At 39.3% G+C, this 26,522-nt stretch overlaps 2 protein-coding genes across 3 annotated transcripts in view; both read left to right on the plus strand.

Annotated features, from left to right (window-relative positions):
- Nucleotides 1-26,522, plus strand: part of FAM172A (family with sequence similarity 172 member A) — a 434,833-nt gene that overhangs the window by 291,427 nt on the left and 116,884 nt on the right. The gene's annotated exons all lie outside the window — the stretch shown is intronic.
- POU5F2 (POU domain class 5, transcription factor 2) lies at nt 20,658-21,671 on the plus strand. Its single transcript, XM_044234164.1, has one exon. It carries the CDS (start codon nt 20,658-20,660, stop codon nt 21,669-21,671), a length of 1,014 nt encoding a protein of 337 aa, XP_044090099.1.

The raw sequence follows: 26,522 nt of genomic DNA on the forward strand, positions 1-26,522 counted from the left end.
ACTAACATTGAACTCACAGCCAGCAGCACTAACTCACGCCTGAATGAAGCTTGTCTAATACATTTATTTTCTCCGTAAGACACATCAGTCTTCTTAGGAACACTAGTGCTTTGTGCTTAGGTACACTAGACAAAACTTCAGCACTCTACTTGGGGGCCACTTCAAATTGTGATATCGTCAAAAAAAAAAAAAACATAAAAATGTGAAAAACATGGCACTAAATAGTCTGCAAAAAGGACATTTGTTTGCAGTGTGAGAACTAAAACTAGAAGGTGAAGCTTGGCCTTATTTGTCCTTAGAAATGCATGCTAGGCAACTCCGAATTTTCACCACTCTGCATATGTGCATGTCTGTAAATGACCACAAAAAGTACTCTGAGTATTGATTTTAGGGTTTACAAATAAATTTTAGTCACTAGGTGAATTCACAAATATGGACTCTCTAAGTAAGAGGATCGGCTATATATAGTAAAGGATTTGTTAAAAGGATTTGACCTGGGATTTGACTGGAGCTGGTAGAGCAGGCTCTGTAAGAATGTCGACTTTGCCTCCTGTGCTGGAGCTTGGAACTACAAAGCAGATATTTGTTAGGGGGAGACAGATGAATGAATTAGACCCCATGACCATGAACTAGAGCCCGTGGGGATGGACTTAAACTCATGTCCATTCTTTTTGCCTCTGTCCTTGGTGGTTGTCCTTGGTTGTCCTATAGAAGCCAATGTCCTTTGTCGCAGAGCTAACCACATACACCTGGCCCTGGAGTCAGCGATGCTGAAGGGGAATTCAGGGGAAGGCGGGACAGGTGCAGTCCTGGCTACTGCCTCGTGCCCCCAGGTGAGCTAGCAGATAAACAACAACATGCGTGAGCTAGAAATAGCTACTGCTTTAATTTAACCCTCCAAGTGTCCCACAGAAATTCCCTTTATGTAACATCCTAATCAGAAACACATGGTTTGAAAAAGAATTCTGGGAAATGTAGTTCAGCCTAGCCAACCTGACACATTACAGAGCCTCTACAGTTCCCCCCTTGTCAACCTGGCTTAGTTACATACATCTCCTTAAACCAGCCTCAGTCTACAAAGACATTTATGAAGTCAGGCCATGAAGTCAGTGATACAACTATCCCATATACAGATGAAAACACACTAACCCTTTCCTAAGAAAAGGATACAAAGTGGGCCTCGGTGTCTCAGTCAGTTAAGCATCTGCCTTCAGCTCAGCTCATGATCCCCAGAGCTTGGGGTCGAGTCCCGCTTTGGGCTCCCTGCTCCAGGGTGAGCCTGCTTCTCCCTCTGCCTCTGCCTCCTTCCCTCTCTCTGTCTCTCATACATAAATAAGGAAAATCTGTAAAAAAATTTTAAAAAGTTACAAAACCCCTGTAATGTTCTTGGCTGGTGTCCATTCTTCTCACCTTTTGTATCCTATAATTTAAATACTGAGAGATAAGGCTAGTTACTGTTGATACATCTTACATGAGATGATAAAGAAATAAAAGAGGAGAGGAAAACTAAAATAATTTAATATATTAAATAATATATAATATTATTTATATTATTATATTATATTATATTATATAATTTAATATATATTCAAATCAAAATAAGAAAGAAACACCCATAGCTATTACATTGCTCATTTTTATAAGTGGCCATGTGGTTATAATTGGTATTTACAACTACCCTAATTCTTTATTGCCTTTGTTCTTAACTAGTACTTCAACTGATCATAGTTTTTGCATGGTGGGCTGACCCATACCTTCATTCCTGAAGCAGCTGGAGGAATGAAGCTATCCTTGCTGAGTTAGATGGTTGTAGTTTTCTACTGACATTAATCACAGGAAGTACTAACAGGTGTCCTTGATGAGTTCCTGCATTGCAGACACACTCCTCTTTATCCCCATGGTCTAGTAGCAACTCAGTTATCCCTTAGTTATCAAGATCAGTCACTCCCCTAATATAGTAACACTCTTCCACTCCTTGTTAATTCAGTGGTATAAGGAGCCCAAAGTGGCAAGATGACAGTCTGAGCTTTTAATTCAATAGAATCATTGTTGTGTCACCTGATAGAAGCATTCTTCCCTATGGAATGAAGACCTTTAGATCAACAGAGCCTAAAATCATAGGAATGGGAGAAAACAGTTTTGCTAGTAGGTCACTGAGGGTAGGAAAAAGAGAAGAAGCCAGTCCCATTTCCATCCCTTCATTCCCAGACCTGGGAGAAATATCACATGTATTAAACGCTGATCTACGGTACATACCATACCCTAGAGTACATTGTCTCGGACCCACAGGGTGTTGTCACCTAAGATAGCACCATAACTGAGTCTTCAGAAAGTTACTTGACCGCTTTATGAAGCCTGCTACTTAAGTAAGGATAATGGGGAACATGTAGGACCAGTGAATGTTGGCAGACTTCAGGCTCTTTCTTACCCTCTTACTTGCTCTCTCTGATGGAAGCCATCTCTGTGTGAGGTACTCTGTGCAGAGGCCCAGGGGTAAGGAACTGGTGTCACTGGCCAAGAGTCAGTGAATACCTGAGGCCTGTCTACAGCCCTGTGCATGACCTTGGAAGAGTATCTTCTCCCCCCTATCCACCTTGAGATAAGTGCAGCCCCAGCCAACACCTTGATGATGGTGAGACCCTAAGCCAGTCACTCAGTTAAACCACACTCAGAATCCTAACCCAGAGGACCTGTGAGTGCTAAATGTGTATTTTTTAAAGCTGCCCAGCTTGCTGGTTATTTATTCCACAGCAGTAAATCATTAATACAGCAAGTTTAAATGTGAACTCAGGTAGTCACTGAAGCCTAAGTAGAAACAACCTTAACTTTTTTGAGGCTAAAGTCTTATAAGGTTCGTGTTTGCCCTGATACCTGAGGATTTTGAAGCAACTTTCTAAAAAGACACTAAAAAGTTCATCGAAGACAATTCATTCCTAGCCTGCTTCCTTTATTGCCTCATTAGACTTGCTGTACATTATATCAGAGATGAGATATTAAGTTTCTTCTTTATCACATTTTGTTCACTGTATCATTTGATCACTAAGTTTTCTCACTCTGCAGCTTTTCACTGACCAATTTTCTTAGGACAGAATTTGCTACTCCCTGCACCCTTCTATTTCCTATGTGTTTATATTCCAACAAATTTGGCCTAAATTGGAAGGAGATTTTCACATACACTCTCCATCATATATTCATTTATTTCTCTTATATGTATTGGTCATTTATATTATGTCCCAGGTACTATTCTGGAAGTTCACTACTATTCTAGCAGTGAAGAGTAGCTTATCATGACTATCTTTTTTTACCAGAAAAAAAAAAAAAACCTGTTTCTTGTACCTCTACCTACCACTAGTATGTTCTTCCCTTTGAACCTGTCATTGTTAGGTTGCATCAAATGAGAAAAGAGTTGGGGGCAGCACCTCCAGCATTTTCCATACCTACTTATAAAAACTCAACAGTTTTTCAATCAAAATCAGTGATCTCTCACAAAGAGTTCTTCAAAAATGTTGAATAAGGGGTATGGCATGATCAGAATGGGATTTTGAAGATTAATTTAATTAATGGATAAAAGAGAGGAGCAAGAAACTGGAGACAGCAGACTCAGCAGGCTGTGATGATGAAGCAAGTGTATGGGGTGGATGGCTTGAGCTGGACTCCTGGCGGTGAGAATGAAGAGGAAAGGGGAGTGAAGAGAAATAGGGCTGGGGAAGAATTCGCACTGCCTGACAGCCAGTAGATTGGACGTGGAAGCCAAGGCAAAGGGAGAAAACAACAAACTGGAGTGAAAAGTAACTGGGGTTATGAAAACATTACCAGAAATATGAGGGAGGCTAGAGAGGGAAATCAGTTAAGGGCAAGAGAGGAGGAAACTGTTTTATGACGTATCTAATTGAGGTGATGGCCGTGAAAGTGATGGCAGGAAGTTCAAATGGAAATAACCAAAGTGTGGTGAAGTGCCTTTGAAACACTTGTAATTTTCTGAGCAGAAGTTAGTAATAGATAACCGGACTCTATGTTCAATTTAATGAAGATATTTTTTGACAGCTTTCTAATTTACTGTTTTTCTTAAGTTATAATATGCTTTTATTGTTTGACTAAAGTCTCATGGTTGTAGCAGTGAAATTGCCTATAAAAATACATACTCATTTAATACCATATTTTCCCTTTATTACAAATATGTTTTACTTTATTAAAAAAGATCTGCTGCTGCTCCTAATAGCTTTACTTTATCAATGTTATATATATATATATATATATATGTATGTATGTGTGTATATATTTATTTATTTATTTATTTATTTTAAAAGCAGGTATAGTAAAATTTTTAAATTATATTTAAAATACCACTGATAATTATTATCAGAGCAGTCGTGTCGTTTTTATTTTTAAAAGCAGATGTAATACTTGACAACTCCACACTTAGGAATTGGCAGTGTTGTACCCTGTACTTAAAATCTGACTTTTTAGTCATCTTAACATACAGTGAATGATGCGTATTACCATGTCAAGTGACTATTTGCCCTGCATCAGTCTATTATTGATGGTGTTTTCTACCAGTAAAATCAGCCCATTAAAAACATTGTTATTCAAAGAATTATATAATAGGTTAGTAGGACCTATGTTTATTGTATAACCCACATTCTGTGTTGTTTGTGTGTTGATTATAAAATGGTAACAGCAAATGTCTGCCTCAGTTATCTTCTAGAAATGTTATGAGAACCATTTTTGTAGTATCTGGAGGGCTATTTTGAGTTCATCAGAAAAAAGGCACTGTAAAAACCTCATGTGGTACTGTATATTCTTACTAATCATTTCAGAATTTAAGGCTGTCGTTTATTTTTAAACTGTTATTTTAATCGTATGGGAATTAAAAAGTATTTGCCGACACACTGCCCCTTCTGTTTCCCTGTCTCTATTTTTAAGCAACAAATAACTTAGTTTTTCATGTTTTCCTGTGTTCTGTGACTCTGATAAGGGTCACAAAATATTACATAGAAACCAGAGACACAGAAAGAGAGAAAATACAGTGAAGAAAGCAGAAGGAAAACTAATAGTAGGAAGAAAAATATAAAGTCAGACATAGAAGTATAGATGCAATAAGGCCAAAAGAGACATGGGGTAGCAGTAAGGATGAAATTAGAAATGATCTTCTGTGGCATGCTCCTCCTCAAAAATAGCTAATATAATTTTTGGCTATGAATGAGGAAACATTCCTCCATGGTGAAAGGAAAGCAAAACATAAGTGTTTGACAACAGAGAACGTTACAGAGCACTCTTGTCTTCTGACTTCTTAAAAGTCTGGACACAGCTTGCTTTGGCCGGCTCGTGACTAACAGGCTGCTCTTTGCCAGGTTTTGGTAACAGGGGCTAGGTCTGGGTAAGTGCTACTGCTAAGACTCGTATCCTTTCAAGCCCCTCGGAATGTGCTCCTTACTTGCCTCTCTGGGTATGTATGTCCAGTCTGCGTGCATTCATTCAACAGGTGTTTACCGTGGACCAGACATTGTGCCAGGTCCTGGGGATGTAGCAATGAATTACAACAGATAAATGTCCTTTGTGGACTTACGTTCTAGAAAGGGAGACAAATAAAAAATATGGTAAACAAAGAGAGAGTTTATGATTGTGGGAACTGGTAGGAGAAATAGAAAAGCAGGAAGAAAAGACCTGAAATATGTGGAGGGCCCTACAACTTTAGAAGGGTGGCCATGGAGAGGTTCACTGAGAAGATGACATTTGTGGAACATTCTTTCTAGTTCACCTCCCACTATTTTCACCTCCCACTAATAAAGACAGTACTTGCCCATCTGACTTTAGAGATCTTTCCTCAACTCCAGGCTACCTACTGAGCTCTGAAAGCTGCGCCCTTATTCCCTTCCAGCAGTCTCTTGTTCTGGGTCCTTGAAAGCCTCACCTTATGGTCAGATCCATTTTACAAGTACTCCAAGATTTATGGTAACCATAAAGCATGCATACAAGCAAATCATTAAGGTATTCCACTCTTCCTTGAGCTACACAGAAAGAAAAATAAAACTTACATATACTGCCCTGGGGTTCATCACAGGCAAGGTTGCTTATGTCCAGAGGTGAAGGGTCAGAGCCACTCCTGGCTGACCTGAAGGGTGAAGGGGTCAGTATTTTGACATACCTATGACCACTTTGCACCAGGCACACAGGATGGAAGGCCCTGCCTCCTCATAGCTTCATTTTGCCACCTACCGTGAAGGAACTCTCTGAACCTAGATTCACTAAATCTATGTAGTTTAGAGGTGTGGTACCTGTCAATTTATTTCCTGCTAGAGTTTGTATCCATCTACCACACCTTGAGACAGGCTTTTCTCTAATATTTCACTTGACCTAGAGCACTTGATATAAATCTGGGCACCTCAAAATTGGAAAGATAACAGCCTAAATGTTAAAAAGAAGAAGGAAAAAAAAAAAAAGGAGAACCATAGAACGAACCTGTCTTAGGGGTAAAGAATTAAACTTGAAAACTTATAATATTTAGATTATCTCCTCTTGGTTTGGATGTAGAAGAGGGCTATTGATAACATGTACCTTTCGAGTCCCACTTCCTTACCAGAACAGAAAGTGGAAAATTAGTAGCTTCTATGTGAATTTGAGTTGTAGACAACCTGCTAACATAACCCAAATTCTACTTTGCTAAACCAGTGTAGATTAACTGTTTACACTGACTGAACTTAGTGAATATTTGCTAAATATTTACTTCACTTTATTGCTGAAAATATGTCTTGAGGAAATGACACTGAGTAGTTATATCTCTTCTTTGTTAGTGAATAATCATTTGCTTCTAAAGATAGCAATGAGAAATCAACAGTAATTGCTTCTAGATGTGGTGTCATTCAGAGTGTGTAGACAAGCTGAGTTGTCTAATATGTTTTTAGACACAGCTCAAATTAATTAGGTAATTGAAAATCTATACTTTGCCTTTGTAAACAGATCTTTAAGGCATATTAGCATATATGATACTGTACCACTTTTTCACTGCCTAGACTGCTCAAGAACTACAGCATTCCTCTTTTCCATTCAAAGGTTATGTATTCTAATTCTTTAAGTGATGCTTTCATTAACTAAATAATACTTTTCAGGCAGTTTTTGTTCATTACTGTGAAATTGGCCTTGTAGCCATTATTCACCAATTAGTTTCCCTATCACTGTTCTATGCTGCCTTATAATTATTAGTTAATGTAAGGGATGTGTATTCTAAAAGTTGATGACCACCAGAAATTCTTGTGTTTTGAGTGAATCATTCATTGTAATTAGCTAGGATCAGGAACTCCAGGGAAATAACTGATTAAAGAGTCATTTAAAATAGTCTATTTAGGGACGCCTGGGTGGCTCAGTTGGTTGGACGACTGCCTTCAGCTCAGGGCGTGATCCTGGAGTCCCGGGATCGAGTCCCGCATCAGGCTCCCAGCTCCATGGGGAGTCTGCTTCGCTCTCTGACTTTCTCCTCACTCGTGCTCTCTCTCACTGTCTCTCTCTCTCAAATAAATAAATAAATAAATCTTTAAAAAAAATAAAATAAAATAGTCTATTTAACTATATATTTATGTACATCACCAATATTTGCCCTGTTTATATATACTTAATCAGATCCAGTATTTTCCTCTGATTTTGATTCTTTCAGTTTTCCAGTAATCACAGTGAATATAACTCATTTCACTTCAGAAATCTCACTTTAAAAAAAAAAATTAAAAATAGCCACCATGTTTTTTACAGCTTTCTGAACCAATTTGTGAAAAATCCTTTGAAGAATTGGCAGTATAGGTGGCAACTCTCCTTTTACTGAGCTAACTCTTCCCTTTAAACATTAAAAAATATATAATTATTTTTGGAGTACTTTGGGGCAAATAACCAAATAATATGAATTTGTATTTTTACTTGAAAATTATACATTATGAATCAATTTGCAAGAGTTATTACTTTTACTATCCCTATAGCAGTGTTTCATGGCTTTTAATGTTAGTTCCTAATTGTTGGGAAAGTAATTCGGGGACCAGCAGTCCCTAAGACAGAAATGTTCATCCTTCTTACTATATATTAAGTATTGTTCTCCCTTCCCACGGCTTTCTGTGCTTCACTTGTCCTCCATTTCTCCTTCCCTCTGTCAGTTTGGTCTGGGTCACTGCGCTTGATGGTTCTCTCTGTGTCTGTATATTGACCTCTGCTTCTCTGCCTCTCATCTGGTTTTGTCTCTATGTATGATTCTTTTCTTACAGTTTTTGTCTCCTCTGTCTCCCTGCTTCAGTTTCCCCCACCTGGAGACTCGTCTGGCAGCCCGTGGCATCACATCTGCCCCAGCCCACATTCTCTGCCTGCCCCTGCCTGACCTGAGTGGTTTGCCTGAGTTCACTGTCCTTCATTCCTCTTTCACTGTGTGATATGTGCCTCCCCCAAGCCACACAGTCTCTGCTCTTACCCGTGCTTTCCCTGTCTGCTTCCATCTGCACCCTCCCTGCCTGCTATGTCTGTCTTGTCAGAGACGGACATCAAGTCACCAGTAACAAGTCTGTCTGCTGGCAAAATTACCCTGAAAACATTACCCTTCGGAAAAACTCTCTTGCTTTCTAGAAGTGATTCAGAACCTACAGAATAAATATTCTTTGGTACCAAGATGAAAATTCAAAGTGAACAATAGGTACCATAAACAGGCCAAATATTTTCGGTTTATAAAATCCCAAGTTGTAAATTAATTAATTAATTAATTAATTAAATTGAAAATGAAACCTCAGGTTGCTCTCAGTTGGTTATCACTGCTTGGAAAGCAGGGATAATATTTTTTTAAGTTTTTGTTTCCTCATATTTTTAAAAATATAGCCCCTTTTAGTTCTACTTAATGATAAATATGGTTTTATTAAATGATAAATTTTGAGAGATAATTTGTTTGATCGGTGAGTTCAGTTTTTAGGTATTAGAGTTGATTTAACTTATATGTGATGTCTAAATATTCCTTGAGAATTGGTATGGTATTTTTGTCCATATTGTTTGTTAGTATCCCCTTCAGTCGTGTGTATCTAACCCCAAGTATTCAATATGTTATACCACTGAATAAAGAAGTCTTATACCACCTAGTTTACAGATATTTTGGATAATCTTATGGCACAACCCTGGACAGAATTCAGTTGTATTACACAATTTCTTAATTTCTAAGATACTATAGAAGTTACTTTTTGAAAATTTGGGCAAAGTAACAGAAACATGATTTTAAGCTTTGCATAGCAATGATCTCTATAAATGACACTTTTTTAAGAGACCCTAAATTAAAAATTTCTAATAACCATCTAAAATCAATATTGGCTTAGAGATTTTTTTATTTTTAGCGAATGTTTCAGGTATTTTTAAAAAGCAATATGAGTGATTTCAGATTTTCATTTTTATTTCCTTTTACTAAATTTCCTTCAAAGAAATTTAGGGTCTTCTTTCCATTTCAATTTTGCAGCAAAGTAGCCATACCTTTCCTGCTTAGTTTCCAGAGGGAAAGTGATTAAGCTTTTAAAAAGAAATTATTGATTTAAGGCCACACATACAAGTGATTGAATATAACCAATATTTGGGTAAAATTAGTTGGAAATAGTGGGAAAGCTACTTGTGAAACTAGATGATATGTGGTTTGAATTTTATAGTGAAAAGTATAGTCTTCCATAACCTTTGTAGTATAGACTTCCGCAGCTCTCGTGTTATAAAAGAACAGTCTCTCAGAGTTACTTGGTTTTGCTTTTCTTCAGAAACAATGTCAAGCATGTAAAATCAGCCTAGGTGGTAAAGCTTACATCTCAGAAAACCAATACTTAGTTATTTGTACCAATTAGTTAATTAATAATTTTAATTAATTAATTTCCCCTAAAATTAAAGCCTAATTTCATGTCTTTCCGCAAACTTGAGTTATTCTTGGTTCTTTTGAGTCCAGAAACTAACTGTAAATATTTGTTCCTTAATTCCACGAAGATTTATTGAGCACTTAATAGGTACTAGGCACTAGTCTACACTCTTAACAGTATAAAGATTGCTAGAGGAGCTCGTGATCTCCTAGCAAAAAGTCTTCTGTTTGCTGCAAAGATTCTCTTCGTTCGTAAACAGGATGATCATTGAAATAGGTAGTGTGGGGAGAAGAGTTAAGGACATATGGTGAACTCCTTCAGAACCCAAGAGTATCTCTTAGCTACTGGCATCCTCCTTTATTGACTGGTACCCCCACTGCTATCAAGAGTTAGTGCATCTTCTGAAACTAGCCACCTTCCTTCCATGCTGGTATGAGACCCTGACTTTTCACTTCAGATACATGTTTCAAATGAACAAGTTATCATTTCAAACTCTTTTAAGTAAGTCACCATTTACAAGGAAAAACTGTGGTTTTATCATGACTATAGGTAGTTTATATTCTCCTGAATATGTAGGAAAATTAATTCTATAATATGATCAGATGAATACGTGTAATCACGCTGCCTATAAAATGGGGATAATACTAGTACCATCTCATTGGGGTATGGTCAGAATTAAGTGAAATAATCCGTATTAGACTGTTAAAATTGTCCTGGCATATAGTTAGGACTCAGTAAATATAGGCAGTCTTCATTTTGTATGGTCCCAAATACCTAAATTTCAGTTGCCATACTTTATTTAAATAACAGCCAATACCCCGATAAACAAGGTTCAGATTTCAGTTACCACAGCATACTAACTGTGAATAATTGCATTAAGTACAAATCTCTATGTAAACAACAGATGCACATGATCAGTGGCCAATCACATCACTTCTTTCAAAATCTTTCACTGACTGATCACTGCATATCTGTTCTCCAGTTCATGCACAGACAGTACTATCTTTGATTTTATAAAAATGAATGATCAAAAAAGACTTGGCCAGCAAAGATGAAAGTGCAGCAAAGAAATGGAGCGCTGGAAGTAAAATTCTAAAGTGCTTGTGACGAAAAAGATGAAGATGTCCCAGAAGTGACGGTAGCAAAAAAACACTTCACATGAAATGAACTCTAACAGATATTTCACGGCATTGCAAGTGCAAAGGATAAAATGTTGGAAGCTCATCCAAACAGGAACATGAAAATTAGCCAAAGGAGAAAAAGATTTGCTTGAACTCTATCATAAGTTATATGAAGGGAAGGCAAACACTATTCAAACTATTTTCGTAGGCTTTTTACAAAGAAATAAAGCATTTTAATTCATATGTTTCTAATGCTTTAAATTACAGTGTACTAAATATAACTGGTTTTACCATTTCTTCATTCCCCTACTCATTTTTCATAGGGAGTAGAAGGATTTTTTATGTTTTGACAAAAAAACATCTTTAAAGGTCATCAAACAGCCACAGCTTTTCCCACTGATTATCTTGATTACTTTGCATGGTCTCAACTTGCGTGGTCATTTTTATAATCATTTATATTGTGCAAAGCAAGGACTTCCTATAATTGTTATTATTATTAGAAATTGTTTTATCCAGCAAATCAAGTACTATAGTTTTAGAGAAATTGCTCATTGCTTTTCAGTATTTGAGAATTAAAAACTTTCATTTCTCTCCTGCTTCTTTGTATTTTGTAGACTGTCCTGATTCTAGTCATGTGTCATGACTCTTAGAGCCTCCAAATGCATCTTCTGTAGAAATGCAGTATTTATCCTCAGTTTGCTTGTTTTTCAGTATTCAACCTCATTTCTTCATTCTTCTAAATCTTCTAAAATTCCACACTGACCCTTTCCCTTTCATTCTTCTCCTAATGTCCTGTTCTTTCATACTGTCTCTGAGAGACTATCGGTTCTTTAATACATTGTCTTCTTTTCAAAATGGCACCTGCCCTTGAACATATCTTTATGAGAAATGTCTTTAAATTCATTGGTTTCTCCCTTATGTTTCATCTACATTTCTGTCAATCATAAAAAAAAAACAAATGTCTTTCTTGAATTTAAATTATTACAGGAAATTTGATGTAAGCAAAATGTAAAATTCTAGCTGGAAGTTAACCAAGTCAACACTTGGAAATGATGCCATGATTGGCAACAAAATAAAAATTAAAAATAAATGCTGTGCATTTTCACTATATACCTTTTTACACTTCTTATTCAAAAAGATAGTTAAAATTTCATTAAACACATAATGATAATTGAAATCTTGCTTTCAGTTCTCCATTCATAGCTGCTTTGACATAATTGCTTCCTAGAGTTCTAAGGCTCTCAGAAGGTGAAACCATCATCTGCCTGATATTATCTGCACACACATAGGATGGAGAACAGACTACTGAGAGCTGCAGTCAACTCTAAACAAATAAATGTGGATTTGGGCATGAGTCTTTTGCTGAGAAGAGGCTGATAGCCTGGTTGTTGTCTTTAAGACCTTTGAAATCATAGTGAGGTGACTTTGAAGAGGATTCACTTTAATAACCTGATTTATTAACCTCACTATTTAAAACTAAGGACTTTGTCAGGTTTAAAATGCTAAAAGGAGGGGCGCCTGGGTGGCTCAGTCCGTTAAGCACCCGACTCTTGATTTCGGCTCAGGTCATGGTCTTGGGGTCCTGAGATTGAGCGCAGCATCTGACTCCTTACTCAAAAGGGAGTCTGCTTAAGAGTCTCTCTCGGGCCACCTGGGTGACTCAGTCGTTGGGCATCTGCCTTTGGCTCAGGTCCTGATCCCAGGATCCTGGGATCAAGTCCCACATCCGGCTTCCTGCTCAACGGGAAGCCTGCTTCTCTCTCTTCCTCTGCCCCTGCTTGTGTTCCCTCTCTTGCTGTGTCTCTCTCTGTCAAATAAATAAATAAAATCTTAAAGGAAAAAAAAGAGAATCTCTCTCTCTCCCCCTCTCCTTCTGCCTCTCCCCTGGTGCGCGCTCTCTCAAATAAATCTTTAAAAAATAAAATAATAAAATGCTAACAGGAGTTTTTAAATTATATACTGAGATAAAGTTACTGTATTGGAACTTAAAATCTTAAGTCTGGTACTACCTTTACAATTTTCTGTGGTCATTATTGCATTTCATGTTACTGAATATAAGTGTTCATTTTCCCAAAAAATGTATGAGTTCCTGTATTGGCTTACTTTAGCTCATAGTTTCTTTTTTTTTTTTTCTTTTTTTTTTTCCAATTTATTTATTTTCAGAAAAACAGTATTCATTATTTTTTCACCACACCCAGTGCTCCATGCAAGCCGTGCCCTCTATAATACCCACCACCTGGTACCCCAACCTCCCACCCCCCCACCACTTCAAACCCCTCAGATTGTTTTTCAGAGTCCATAGTCTCTCATGGTTCACCTCCCCTTCCAATTTACCCAAAAGCACATACCCTCCCCAATGTCCATAACCCTACCTCCCTTCTCCCAACCCCCCTCCCCCCAGCAACCCACAGTTTGTTTCGTGAGATTAAGAGTCACTTATGGTTTGTCTCCCTCCCTATCCCATCTTGTTTCATGGATTCTTCTCCTACCCACTTAAGCCCCCATGTTGCGTCACCACTTCCTCATATCAGGGAGATCATATGATAGTTGTCTTTCTCCGCTTGACTTATTTCGCTAAGCATGATACGCTCTAGTTCCATCCATGTTGTCACAAATGGCAAGATTTCGTTTCTTTTGATGGCTGCATAGTATTCCATTGTGTATATATACCACATCTTCTTTATCCATTCATCTGTTGATGGACATCTAGGTTCTTTCCATAGTTTGGCTATTGTGGACATTGCTGCTATAAACATTCGGGTGCATGTGCCCCTTTGGATCACTACGTTTGTATCTTTAGGGTAAATACCCAGTAGTGCAATTGCTGGGTCATAGGGCAATTCTATTTTCTAGCTCATAGTTTCTTAAGGAGAGTCCGAGGAAATGCACAGAGGCCCCACATTTGTGATGGTATTGGCACCAATTTCAATTAATTTGGAATCTCTTTAACAAAATAGTAATTGTCACAGCACCTAAAAGACTTATCTCCTATAAACAGAAATTCTGTTCTATTTCTCATTTACTTCTCTGAGGCCATGTCACCTCCTGAATTAGCAGTTTCATTGGTCATAAGCTGTCATTTCTGTTAGGTGTATTTTACTGTGCAGTATAATGGAAAATTTTTCATTAAACAAATTATGTATCTCCTGCTCTAAAGTGTAAGCGGAGTACAAATTTGAATGTAGAAGACAGTGACTAGAATAATCAATGCAAGAACATCCTTAAAGCTTTTCTTGTGTAACAAGGGCAAACTCAGCTAAAAAGTTTGTTTAAATCCTGCTTGACATAACAAAAACCTTTACACTTTGTCTATCTGGGACTCTCCGTGAATATCCCTGACTCATCACCAGAGCGCCTTTTCAGCTCAGCCCTGTTCAGCTCAATTGCTCTTCCTGCCTTAATACAGACATTCAAAATTCTTTGAGGCTTCTGGTGAAGGCTGTTGAGTTTTTATGTTTAATATGATTTTATAGCACAGGAAGTTCGTAGTTCATGAATATCACAGCTCCACGAAAGATAATGGAAGGACTTTCCCCTACATACACAAAATCTCTTTGTAGTCTGGCTATGTGGTTGTGTTACATTTGTGTCGTGAGCTTTTATTTCCAAGCAGCAGTTCCGTCACCGCAGTGTCATTTTTTTTTAAATAACAAAAAGAAGTAACAAGGAAAAGTCCTTCATAATCTTAATCTGAAAAGAAATTCTGTGTTGCCAGCACTACTGCATTCTGGTTTTTTCTCTACATGTTTGAGAAGAGTAAAAGCATGTCGCATTACTGTTGGTCACCAATAGCTGTCCTTTCGTCCTGTTCTTGGCCTCTCTTGCAGAACAGTGCTATTAGCTATTTTGTGAATCTATTTCATTGAGCAATTAAGTAATTTTTATTTATTTAAAATTTATTTATTTAATTTATTTTTTTTGCGGTGACTACATTGATGTGGTTAACTTTTTCCAGGTTATTACAACTTCAGTGTTCTTCATCCATCTCCTTTACCTTCAGGTACCCTTTTAATTGCTTAACTAATCTTTGATGTCTCACTTTGTCTTACACAGTTTTCTACTTATAGAAGGATTAACTGTTACATCATTTTAGTGCATTTTGAGGTAGTTCTCTGTGAACTAAATTGTTGTAAAGTGTGGTGCTGATTCTCTCCCTGGAAGGTGGGAAGCATCTTCCCTTGCTATACTCAGCTGCCATAGTTTTCCTGGATGCTTGACTTGACTTTCTAGACCTAGAGAGAAACCTCCAGTGCCTGGTGTATGGATCTTGTCTCCTGCCTTTGCCTTTTGTCTTGCTCCTTGACTGTTGTGGTTCTTGGGGACCTGCGCCTGCCCTCCAGGTGACAGTGCCTTTACACCCTGATGCCTAGTACGTGCTAAGTTATTAGGATACTTGCAGGGTGGGGAAAAACATGAAATTAGCACCATCTAACCAGCCTTGCCCTCTGCCTAATTTAGCCATCATTCTTAGAACTTCTGGTCTGCTCTGTTGATTTAATTACATGCAAAAAGTTTGTTTTGTTTTGTTTTTGGACCCTCTGCTGGTGAAATGAACTTTCTCATATATTCTTGAACAAAGCCCGCTCTTCTCTCTGGAGCATAAGCAGCTTTGGGAGAGATGCATTTGGAGAGATGAGGAAACAAAGATCACCTTCCTAGCCAGTAAGATAACTGGTCAACGGGATGGTAGGAGTCAAAGCCCACCTCCTTCACATCCAGGTGGCTTTGTGCACATACCATACTGAGAATACTATGCATAGCTCGTGCTTTAGCACATTCTTTGGCCCATGAGTGCAAAACAAATGGTGTCTGTAATGTTCATAAGTTTCATCTCTCCTAGGCGGTGGAGCCAAGACATGAATGCATCATGGTATTGGCACCAAGATCAATTAATTTGGAATCTTTTTAACAAAGTAGTAATTTACTGTAAAGACAACTGATTTATCTAAGTGGAAACACAGCAAGTTCAGGGCTGAGGGAGAGCACTGTGGTCCCTAGTGTATGGGCTAAAGTTTACAAAGAGATGAAACTTGAAGCAAATCCTACAAGAATGTTTATTATTAACTTCACCACCACTATTTCCTGCTTCTTACCATTAGTGGATCTTGGCAGCTGGTTTTGCTGTCTTAGAATAGAGAATACTTATGGAGAGCCTAATAATATAAATCCTGATGCTTTGGGAGTTTCTGCTTAAAAGTTCACTTCTCTGAATTCCAAAGATCCTAATAATAGAAAACTGTTAACTTCTCTTTGAGCAAGTGTAGCTGTCCTGTTCTCCTGACAGTTTTTCTTCTTCCCCATTTAGATTATAAATACATGGGGGCCTGGGACCATGTGTTTCTTATCCTTACTTTGTAATTCCCTATGGATAAGACTGGCCCGCTTCGGAGGTTGTAATCTAATCACTTACTAAGAGGTCTCTGTATTTGCTGAAGGTGATGGATTAGCCTTTCAAGCGCCCCAGCCCCAGCAATGCTGGTTGTCTGGGGCATTCCCATCACCTGCCTTCTTCTGATCTCTATTTTTCTTCCAACCCAACTGTGCTGCTGCTTTTTTTGCTGATCACCCCATTTCCATAGCATATTAAATATACTTTTAAGGAGATGTCAAGACTTCCCTTAAGAATACGGGCTTTTATTTGTGACAGCACATATGCATTAACAGAAGATAGGCATGTTGGCAAATGAAATCTGACCAAATACCAAGAAAGCCTTAATTGCGAGTACCCAAGTTAATTTTAAAACCCACCAAGTTAATATAGCTTTACTTTTTAATTTAGCAAATGGGTTTAGCTACTGTTTTAACTCAGTTAATACAGTCTTTCCTCAAGTTCAGTTGAATTCACTTTTTTTTCCAATTCACAAAAATATTTTTATTCAGCTATTGTTTTTAGACAACTAATGAAACTCTTCTCTGCAGTTCTCTTTTGCAAATGGACTAGTTTCAATAAGTGGTGCTTAATTTATGTAATTGCTCTCTTTTATTCTTCTTTGTGATCCACTTTCATTCTATTTGGCAGACACTGGTTGCTTTGTAATTTTGAAAAAAAAAAAAAAGAAGTAACACGTAAGTATACCTGGCAAGAATAGATATCGGCAAAATGATTCTTAAGTGAAATTTTGTATATTGTAAACTATTTTTTCATAGACTATCATCTTGAAACCTACTTCAAAGCAAATACAGAAGTCTTCTCAGCATTAATGCTGCACCCATTCATTTATTTAACATGAAACAGATATTGATTAAGTTCCTGCTCTGTGCCAGATACAGTTCCAGGTGGTGAGGTTGTGGCATTGAACCAGACAGACAAGATCCTTGCTCTTTGCCAGCACACGTTCTAGCTGGGGCCGAAGTAGAGATGCAGACAGCAGTCACATACTCAGCCTGTCCAGATGGCAGTTCTTCTTCCCAGTTCTTTCCCCCTTTACCATTGCTTCAAATCCACATCTACATCCTTGTTACCTGTAGTATTGTGCTGAATTTAGTTTCACACTACTACTACCTCCACCTAGTAAGAGCCGTATAAGGGCCTCGTTCCAGTACAGGAGAGAAAGAATGGAGAGGCTTCTGGCAGCGTCATGTTTCTTGTTAAGCTGAAACTAAACATGCTGTACTTTCAGAATTGTACAGGTGAGAATTCATTCACTCATTCAGCAAACGTCTATCGAACAGTATGTCAGTCAGGGTTCTATTATGTCCCAGGCTGTATAGCACCTATATGCCCATCTACAGTACCTCACACTGTAGGTGGAGGGAGAGAGATGTGAAATAAATAATTACTGATAAATATTACAATGAAAACATATACTAGTACAAGGGGAGCACCACAGAAGCAGGCACTAACTGTGGCTGGGAATAGGTTTCATCCTAAGGTCACTTCTAAACCTCATCTTACAGGTGGCTGGAAGTAGAACATGCTTCATTTATTCAGGGAATGTTTACTGAACACCTTCTCTGAGCCAAGCACAACTGTAGGTGCCATAGACACAGCAGTGACCTGGACAAAGTCCCTGCTCTGTTAGCAGCAGAGAAACATACAATAAGCATATAGACTAATAATTATATATTAGGTGGTGATACCTATTTATAACCACAAAACAAAGCTTAATAAAGGGAACAGAGAATGGTAAGGGATACTGTTTTAGATCAGATAGTTAGAGAAGGCCTCACTAATGAGATGACTTTTGCTCAGAATCCTGAATGAATGAAACCAAAAAGCAAAAGGAAGCCATTCCACATAGAGGGACTAGCATTACTAAAGACGTAATAATCTTGAAAAGCATAGCCTCTTTAGTGCAAAGTGGTGAGATATTCTCACTGAGCATGGAGTAAGATGGGGTACAGGGACTTGGGCAGAGTGTGGTAGATGAGGCTGGGAAAGATGGAAGGAAGGGAAGAAGGGAAGGAGGAAGGAAGAAATGGGAAAAGTCAAGAACAGTTTATAGGTCTAAACTTGGGTGACTGGATGAGGGATGATGCCATTAACCAGCTGAGGGAGCCCTGGAGGAGAGGCAGGTTTAGGGATGCAAATAATGAATTTGATTTGGGGCAATGGGAAATACAGAACTGGATATTAGAAGTCAGGCTAAAATACACCTCAGGGAGGTTCAAATTAAAACCACATTGAGATATCACCTTACACCAGTTAGAATGGCCAAAATTAACAAAACAGGAAACAACATGTGTTGGAGAGGATGTGGAGAAAGGGGAACCCTCTTACACTGTTGGTGGGAATGCAGGTTGGTGCAGCCTCTTTGGAGAACAGTGTGAAGATTCCTCAAGAAATTAAAAATAGAGCTTCCCTATGACCCTGCAATTGCACTCCTGGGTATTTACCCCAAAGACACAGATGTCGTGAAAAGAAGGGCCATCTGTACCCCAATGTTTATAGCAGCAATGGCCACGGTCGCTAAACTATGGAAAGAACCAAGATGCCCTTCAACGGATGAATGGATAAGGAAGATGTGGTCCATATACACTATGGAGTATTATGCCTCCATCAGAAAGGATGAATACCCAACTTTTGTAGCAACATGGACGGGACTGGAAGAGATTATGCTGAGTGAAATAAGTCAAGCAGAGAGAGTCAGTTATCATATGGTTTCACTTATTTGTGGAGCATAACAAATAGCATGGAGGACAAGGGGTGTTAGAGAGGAGAAGGGAATTTGGGTAAATTGGAAGGGGAGGTGAACCATGAGAGACTATGGACTCTGAAAAACAATCTGAGGGGTTTGAAGTGGCGGGGGGGGGGGGTGGGAGGTTGGGGGTACCAGGTGGTGGGTATTATAGAGGGCACGGCTTGCATGGAGCACTGGGTGTGGTGAAAAAATAATGAATACTGTTTTTCTGAAAATAAATAAATTGGGGAAAAAAAAAGTCAGGCTAAAATACAGATTTGGCTATTACCAGCATTTCCTGGAAATTTAAGGAGGAAGAACAAGAAGAGTTAGTCAACATTGTCAGATACCACAGAGAAGTTTAATAGGATGAGAATTTTTAAAAGGCCATCACATTTGACATTTGGAAGGTTGACAATGACTTCCAGAAGACCGATTTCAGCAGACTTGGGTAGGGCAAAGCCACATCATGGTTTAGTTGGAAAGTGGAAGGGTAAGAGGCTAGGATTGTCCAGCCAAGATCATTGTCTTCCCCCACTTCGCAGAGCCCTCCCTGGAAGCTTTGAACCTAAAGTCACATCTTCTCCCACTCCCTCCTTAACTTTCTCCACTTAAGGCCTAGGTTTGGATGCTTGAGCTGGGGATATGATCTCAGATCCTCGGGTTTCTGATGGGAGAAGGGTCAGGGGTAAGGGAGCCTAATACTGGTCAATCAGGTACTGAAAGAAGCATCTTCAGTGGGGAACAGCAGATCAGGCCCATTCTGAGATCTATCGCCAGAGGGGAAGAAGGATGAAATACACAGGTCTCTGTTGTATGTGGAGACTAGACCAGGAAGCTGAGGTGTGATGCAGAGCAAACAACTGGAAAGGTTGGGAGTCCGGGAGGGATCGGGACATGAATTAGTCAAGAAAACCGCAATGAGAGAATACAGTCTGGCAAAGTATGGGGGTTCAGGGTTGAGGCTGATAGTAAACTGATGGGCACTAGAAGAAATTTAGACAGAGATGCTTAGGTTTCTTAAGGCACAGGAACTGAAGATGTGCAAAAGAGAGGCTGTTGGCAGTACTTGTGAGCACAGTGATAGCAGTGAGGTGACAGTTAATGACCCATGGGGTGGTCCCAGCAATAACTGGCATAATAGATATTCAGTAAATATTTATAAAGCCAGAAGGGACTGTTCCTCCACAGATAATATGGAGGAAAGGGATGGGATACTAGAGTTCTGAAGAGCTGTTAGTAATGGCTAGGTTCCCTTCTGGGAGAGGATGGGGCTGGTGCCTAAGAGATCCCGGATCCCTTAGAAGTACAAAGCCCGAGAGAGGTTGTACCACGGAGGGACGTGGTAGCATAGACCAGGGTAGGAAATCTACTCCTTTAATCCTAGAGATCCAAGGGATTCCCCAGAAGTCTACCAGATTTCCCCACCACTGCACACTCCTGGACTGTTTCTCTCACCTGCACCTCCATCTCTGCCCACTGGGGGGCGGGGCTCGAGGACAAGGCTGGTGGCTGCTCCGATGCCTCGAGAGCCATCAGTTCCTACCAGACTCGCTGCTCTGGTGTGGCCTTAGCTTATGGCCGGACACAGGCCCTCAGACTTCTCCCCACTGCCAGGAAGTGGTAGGGGTGGGCCCAGAGGGCCAATGCCAGTGCGGGTTGGTGCTCCGGTCTGGTTGAGTGCCCAGGCGGTTCCCAGCATGCTGATGATCCGGCCAGGGATCAGCCCAGGCCCTGAGGGGTGGGAGGTGCCCCTGGGTCCACAACCCTACGGATTCTACTGTGGGATGGCACCCCACAGGCCCAGGATCGGAGCTGGTGAGGCTGGGCCCCGATTCCGGAGCCCCTCGGGGGGCGCCTTCCGGAGACCCTACATGGTCCTGCAATGCACCCCGAGTTTGGTGCTGCCAGAGGATGTCTCAAAGGTAGAGAAAGAGATGGAGCAGCTGGCCAAAGAGCTGAGGCAAAAGAGGATGGCCCTGGGGTATTCACAGGCCGACGTGGGGTTCGCCATGGGGGCTCTTTTTGGAAGAGTGCTTAGCCAGACAACCATCTGCCGCTTCGAGTCCCAGCAGCTCAGCCTCGCCAACATGTGGAAGCTGCGGCCACTGCTGAAAATGTGGCTGGAGGAGGTGGACACCAAGAACTTTCTGGGCATACGCAAAATGGAGATGATCCTGCGGCAGGCTCGGAAGCAGAGACGGGCAAGCAGGGAGAATCGCATCCGAAACAACCTGGAGCAACTCTTCTTGGAGTGCCCGAAGCCCACACCCCAGCAAATCAGCTGCATCGCTGAGCAGCTCCGGCTGCAGAAGGAGCTGGTCCAAGTTTGGTTCCATAACCGGATCAAGATGGATCGTCAGCCAACCATTGATTTCTCCCCACCGGCGGATGTGGGGGCAGCCGGGCCTCCTTTCCCAGGGGGACCAGTATGCTTTCCCCTGGCATCAGGGATCCATTTTGGTTCCCCGCTCTACGAAGAGCCCTACTTTATACCCATGTATTCCCCTACCCCTTTCCCTGTGTCAGGGACCTTCCTCTCTGCCCGAGTCAACGCTCAGGGCCACCCCAGGCACAGCCCCTCAGTTTGAAAGCCTGGGGTGGCCCTGAGCGTTGACTCGGGCAGAGAGGAAGGGGCTGTGCCCTTCTGGGGAGGGTTGAACTGGGAAAATGGGTCCCTGTGATTCATTTCAGGGCTGTTAACATTAAGAGTTCCATTCACTGTCTAAATAAGTTAAGAATACCTAAGGGATGAGTTGGGAGTTGTTTAGGAAATTCGGGGGAGGGAAGTTGAAGTTTATTAATTCCATTGTTTTTACCTACCATTGGTTTTAAGTCACATTACAATACATATATGGTTTCAGATATTTTGTTTCTCTTTTTTAAAATTAATTAGAAATTTTGTCTATTATTCCTTGTGGTTATCAGTAAACATAGGGATTTTTTTTTCTTATAAACACAATATTGAGTGAAAACCTCAAGTCACAGAAGATTATTTCAGTACACCATTTTTTATCAAAAACCAGTAGAACTTTATATAAATACAAACATGGGTTCCAAGATAATAGTAACCTCTGTGGGAAAGTGTGCAGTTGGGATAGGGCAGGAGTACACAAAACCTACCCAGAGCCCTTGATAAAATGCAAGAGTTTTCTTGTTCTCCTCCCTTTCGTGAAAGAGGCGTTTGTTTGTTACTGATTCACCTTCTCATTTAGAGTGCTCAGTTTTGTGTGGAGATCTCAGTCCAGCTCTCCACCTTAAGGAATCTCACTGGTGTATCTCCCGACCAGCCACAGTCACTGTATTTGGAATCCCTTTGTTACCGAGGTTGGCATGCTAGACAGCGCTAGCTCAGCCCCCAGCTCCAGCTTGTTTCTCTGGTTTTCAGCTGTTTGTTTTATTTCCCTTATTACTTTTGAACTCAGATATGCTTCTTAGAGAATATCTGCAGTGGTTAAGTCAACATTCCCTGGTGGCTGGTCTGGCGGTTCATCCTCTGTCACTTTTCCAGTCTTTTCTATGAAATCGATCTTTTCTAGTTTTCTACTTCTGCAGTGGTGAACTTTGGTTATCATATACTAAATAGAAATAATTAATTTTTCTGTGTTTGTACCTCTGCTGCTGTAAACCTGCATGTAATATTGGTTGCTTTATAATTCCATCACTAAATATTATGTCTGAGTTTATGTCTTCTATGTAATTACTATTCGTGTCAGTTTTTGCTTTCTCTACTTTTTTTTCTTAATCAGCTTTTACAAAGAATGTATCTATAGGTATTTACAAAGAACAAGTCTTTTTAAAAAAAATTTTATCTTATTTACTGCTTTTTGTTTTCTAATTGATGAACTTTTAGCTTTTATTTTTATTAATTGCTTTTTTCTAGTTTCCTCTGGTTTCTTCCAATGTGTATTTTTCCTTCTTTTTTTTTTAAGATTTTATTTATTTATTTGACAGAGAGAGAGATCACAAGTAGGCAGAGAGGCAGGCAGAGAGAGAGAGGGAAGCAGGCTCCCCGCTGAGCAGAGAGCCCAGTGTGGTGCTCAATCCCAGGACCCTGAAATCATGACCTGAGCTGAAGGCAGAGACTTAATTCACTGAGCTACCCAGACACCCTATATTTTTCCTTCTTGTCAGTGTTCAAAGATAAAATACTGACAGTGTACACAGGTTAATGAAAATGGAGATAAACTTCACTTACTTAGCTTGAGATTCAGTAGATGACTAATCACTCACTCTTGGACTATCCCACTAAAAGTCCCATAGCACCAGTCCCATTTCTTCCTTTTCCCAGACAATCCTTCTGGACAGCCTTGAAAGGGAGAAGTTTCCGTGGAGAGCAAGGTAGTATTTAACGACAGGATGGATCGTTGTCGTTGTGTCAACATTCAGCTCCTAAAAGCTGTGAGGAGGCTCTGACCCAGGCTGCAGCCCCTGCATATATGGAGCAATGGTAATGGGCTGTTTATCTCAGGGAACAGCTCTGAGGGTCTGGCTCAGCACCTGCATAGCTGCATTGTTCGCACAGCTGCCGCCCCTCTACTCAGGCAAGCACCACGACATGTCACTGATCAGCCCTCACATAATCTAAAATGAGATTTTTCCATCACTGCTCCTTTGGACTATGAAGAGAAAAAAAGGCTAGAACTTGGGGCAACTTTGGCATTTAAAGAATTTCATATTTTTCAAAGATTTAAGATTATGAGCAGAAATCTTAATAATAAAATCCTTCAAAACTGAGAAGGAGCTACCCTTCGGGTTGGGAGAAAACCAACAGTGTGGTGTCAGTGCTGAACAGGGTCAAATATACAGAGATCAAGTAACATAAAATCAAACAATATATACCACATCACTAACAAACGTATCCTTGGTACCATTAGTGGGCAGTTGGTAGAGGCAGATGTCAAACAATAGTCCAGAGTCTTCCTACTTGCCAGATTTCCTACTAACCTCAATTAAAAACACAAATTCCAACCACTTAAGATCTTCACCATCATTCTGAAATAGTCTTTATCGCGTTTCCTTTATCTTGTGTTTTCTTCAGACAAGGCAAGTATTCTTAGCCTGATGATGCTGAACCCCTTTAGAGTACAGACGCAATAGTGTATTTGTACATAGGTGCATCTTTACAGATGGGGATGATAGTTTTTATCACATTCTCAAAGGAGACATGACTCTTTGTAGATGTACAGTTTCAGAATTCTAGAAATACATTCCCTTTGGCCACTTCACTTTCAGGAGTTTTCCCTTGACACAGTACTGGTCTAACAAGTAATTTGTAGTTTTCTTTGAATCTGTATTTTCTGGATATCTCTAGCTCAGTATAGAATAGAGGACCTGAATCACTTCTTATATAAGTCTTTCAAATTCGGAACAAATGTTGTATTAATTACTGCCTTTATTGTTCTTATACTTTTATCAATCCTTGACACTTTAATTAATTCCTATCATAAAGAACAATTTCTCTTGTTCCCAGAATCTTTCCTATCTATTGTCTGAGAAGACTTGAAGTCTTAGCATAAGCTCCCTTATTCTAAAACATTATCTTGCTCTTGAAATAGCATCTAAATATTTTCTCTAATTTCACATTTTTTAAATATACATACTATATATCTTTGTTTATGATACTAAAGCTATGTCATGGGATTTATTTTTCAGTATAGCCTCTTTTGTTTAGAGCTTTCTTCCAGAAATCGTCTTGCTTTCTAAACAGTATTAGTTTCATGGCAGAACCTATTCACAATGAATTTTTTTAGAGTACAAAATTGTATTATCAGTGTGAGACAGTGTTTTGAAAGTGAAAACTACAGTGCCATTCCAATAAAATCCTAGTGGAATATGAGAGTATTACTTGACAAAGTGATTGTAAACTGAAAGACCAAAACTTAGGAAGATAAGAAAATTTTGAAGAAAAGAGTTAGGGTGGCCTTGTCCTACCAACTGTTATGAAACTACAATAATTTAAACAGTATGGTGGTGCTTAGGGACAAAAATAACGGAAACGAGAATTTGGCTATTCATGAATTGGTACAATCTTCATGAAAGGCTATTGGGTAATTCATATGGGAAGTTTTTATTTTTTTTAATACTTTATTTATTTATTTGACAGATCACAAGTAGGCAGAGATGCAGGCAGAGAGAGGAGGAGGAAGCAGGCTCCCTGCTGAGCAGAGAGACTGACGTGGGGCTCGATCCCAGGACCCCAAGATCATGACCTGAGCCAAAAGCAGAGGCTTAACCCACTGAGCCACCCAGGCGCCCCAATATGGGAAGTTTTTAAAATGTGATTTTTCTTTGGCCAATCACTTCAGCTTCAGTGAATTTCTACAAGAAAATAATTGTGTACACAGAAATTTAGCAATAAGGATCATCATTACAGCATTTTTTCGACAACAAGAAATTGTTAAAACCAAATGTTCAACAAAGGGGAAGTAAATGACAAGAAACACCATAATAGTAAAAATTGTGTTATAGAGCTACAGTTTTGACAAAGGTCAGAATAGATTATTGAATGAGGCAAAAGAGTTTATTAAGCTTTATGATTTTTTTTTAGGGAAAAAGCTATGTTACATACCTTTTGTATGTTACACAAATCTATACATAAACAAGTATCATTGGTGATTTAATTTATAAAATTTTTTTGCTATATATATTACACAGTAAAAATATTTAAGAAGAGCTTCTGAAAGAAGGTGCTAGGAAGGGGCACCTGGGTGGCTCAGTGTGTTAAGCCTCTGCCTTCGGCTCAGGTCATGATCTCAGGGTCCTGGGATCGAGCCCTGCGTCGGGCTCTCTGCTCAAAGGGAGCCTGCTTCCTCCTCTCTCTCTCTGCTCTGCCTCTCTGCCTACTTGTGATCTCTCTCTCTGTCAAACAAATAAATAAAATCTTTAAAAAAAAACCAAAAAAGAAGGTGCTAGGAAATCTAGGGTTCCTAAAAATATTCATTCTTCTAGTCTTTTTATCTCTAAAATGGTACTTTTTCATTATAGAGCAATATTTTGGAATAATAAATTTGACCTTTTCATTTTTAGTCATAATTTGTAGTTTCTTTAAAAAGAAAAGCAGTTCTCTAAACAGAGGAGTATTGGACTATATCAGTTAGAGAGACATTGCTAAAAATTAGGTGTTTTCTGCTTTTTGTTTTTTGTTTTAAATCAGATGCCCATTAATGTTAAAGAGCTGTGGTGTAGCTCAGTGAGTGAAGACACCTGCCATATGTCTGTTTTCCTGCACAACATGGTAATTTACAATTACAATTAGTGTGTTTATATACCTCAGTGGTGTTAACCCATATTTAGAATATAATATAAGCCCAAATCATTTTCATGTTTCTGAATGTTTACTTTTTAATTTTAAAAGCCATTTGAAAATATCAAAATTCTGGTTTTTATCACAGTAGAATCCTCCTTACTTAACATATTTGGAGAAACAGAATGGACATAAA

The sequence above is a fragment of the Neovison vison genome, chromosome 1, assembly GCF_020171115.1.
Source record: "Neovison vison isolate M4711 chromosome 1, ASM_NN_V1, whole genome shotgun sequence".
Taxonomy (NCBI): domain Eukaryota; kingdom Metazoa; phylum Chordata; class Mammalia; order Carnivora; family Mustelidae; genus Neogale; species Neogale vison.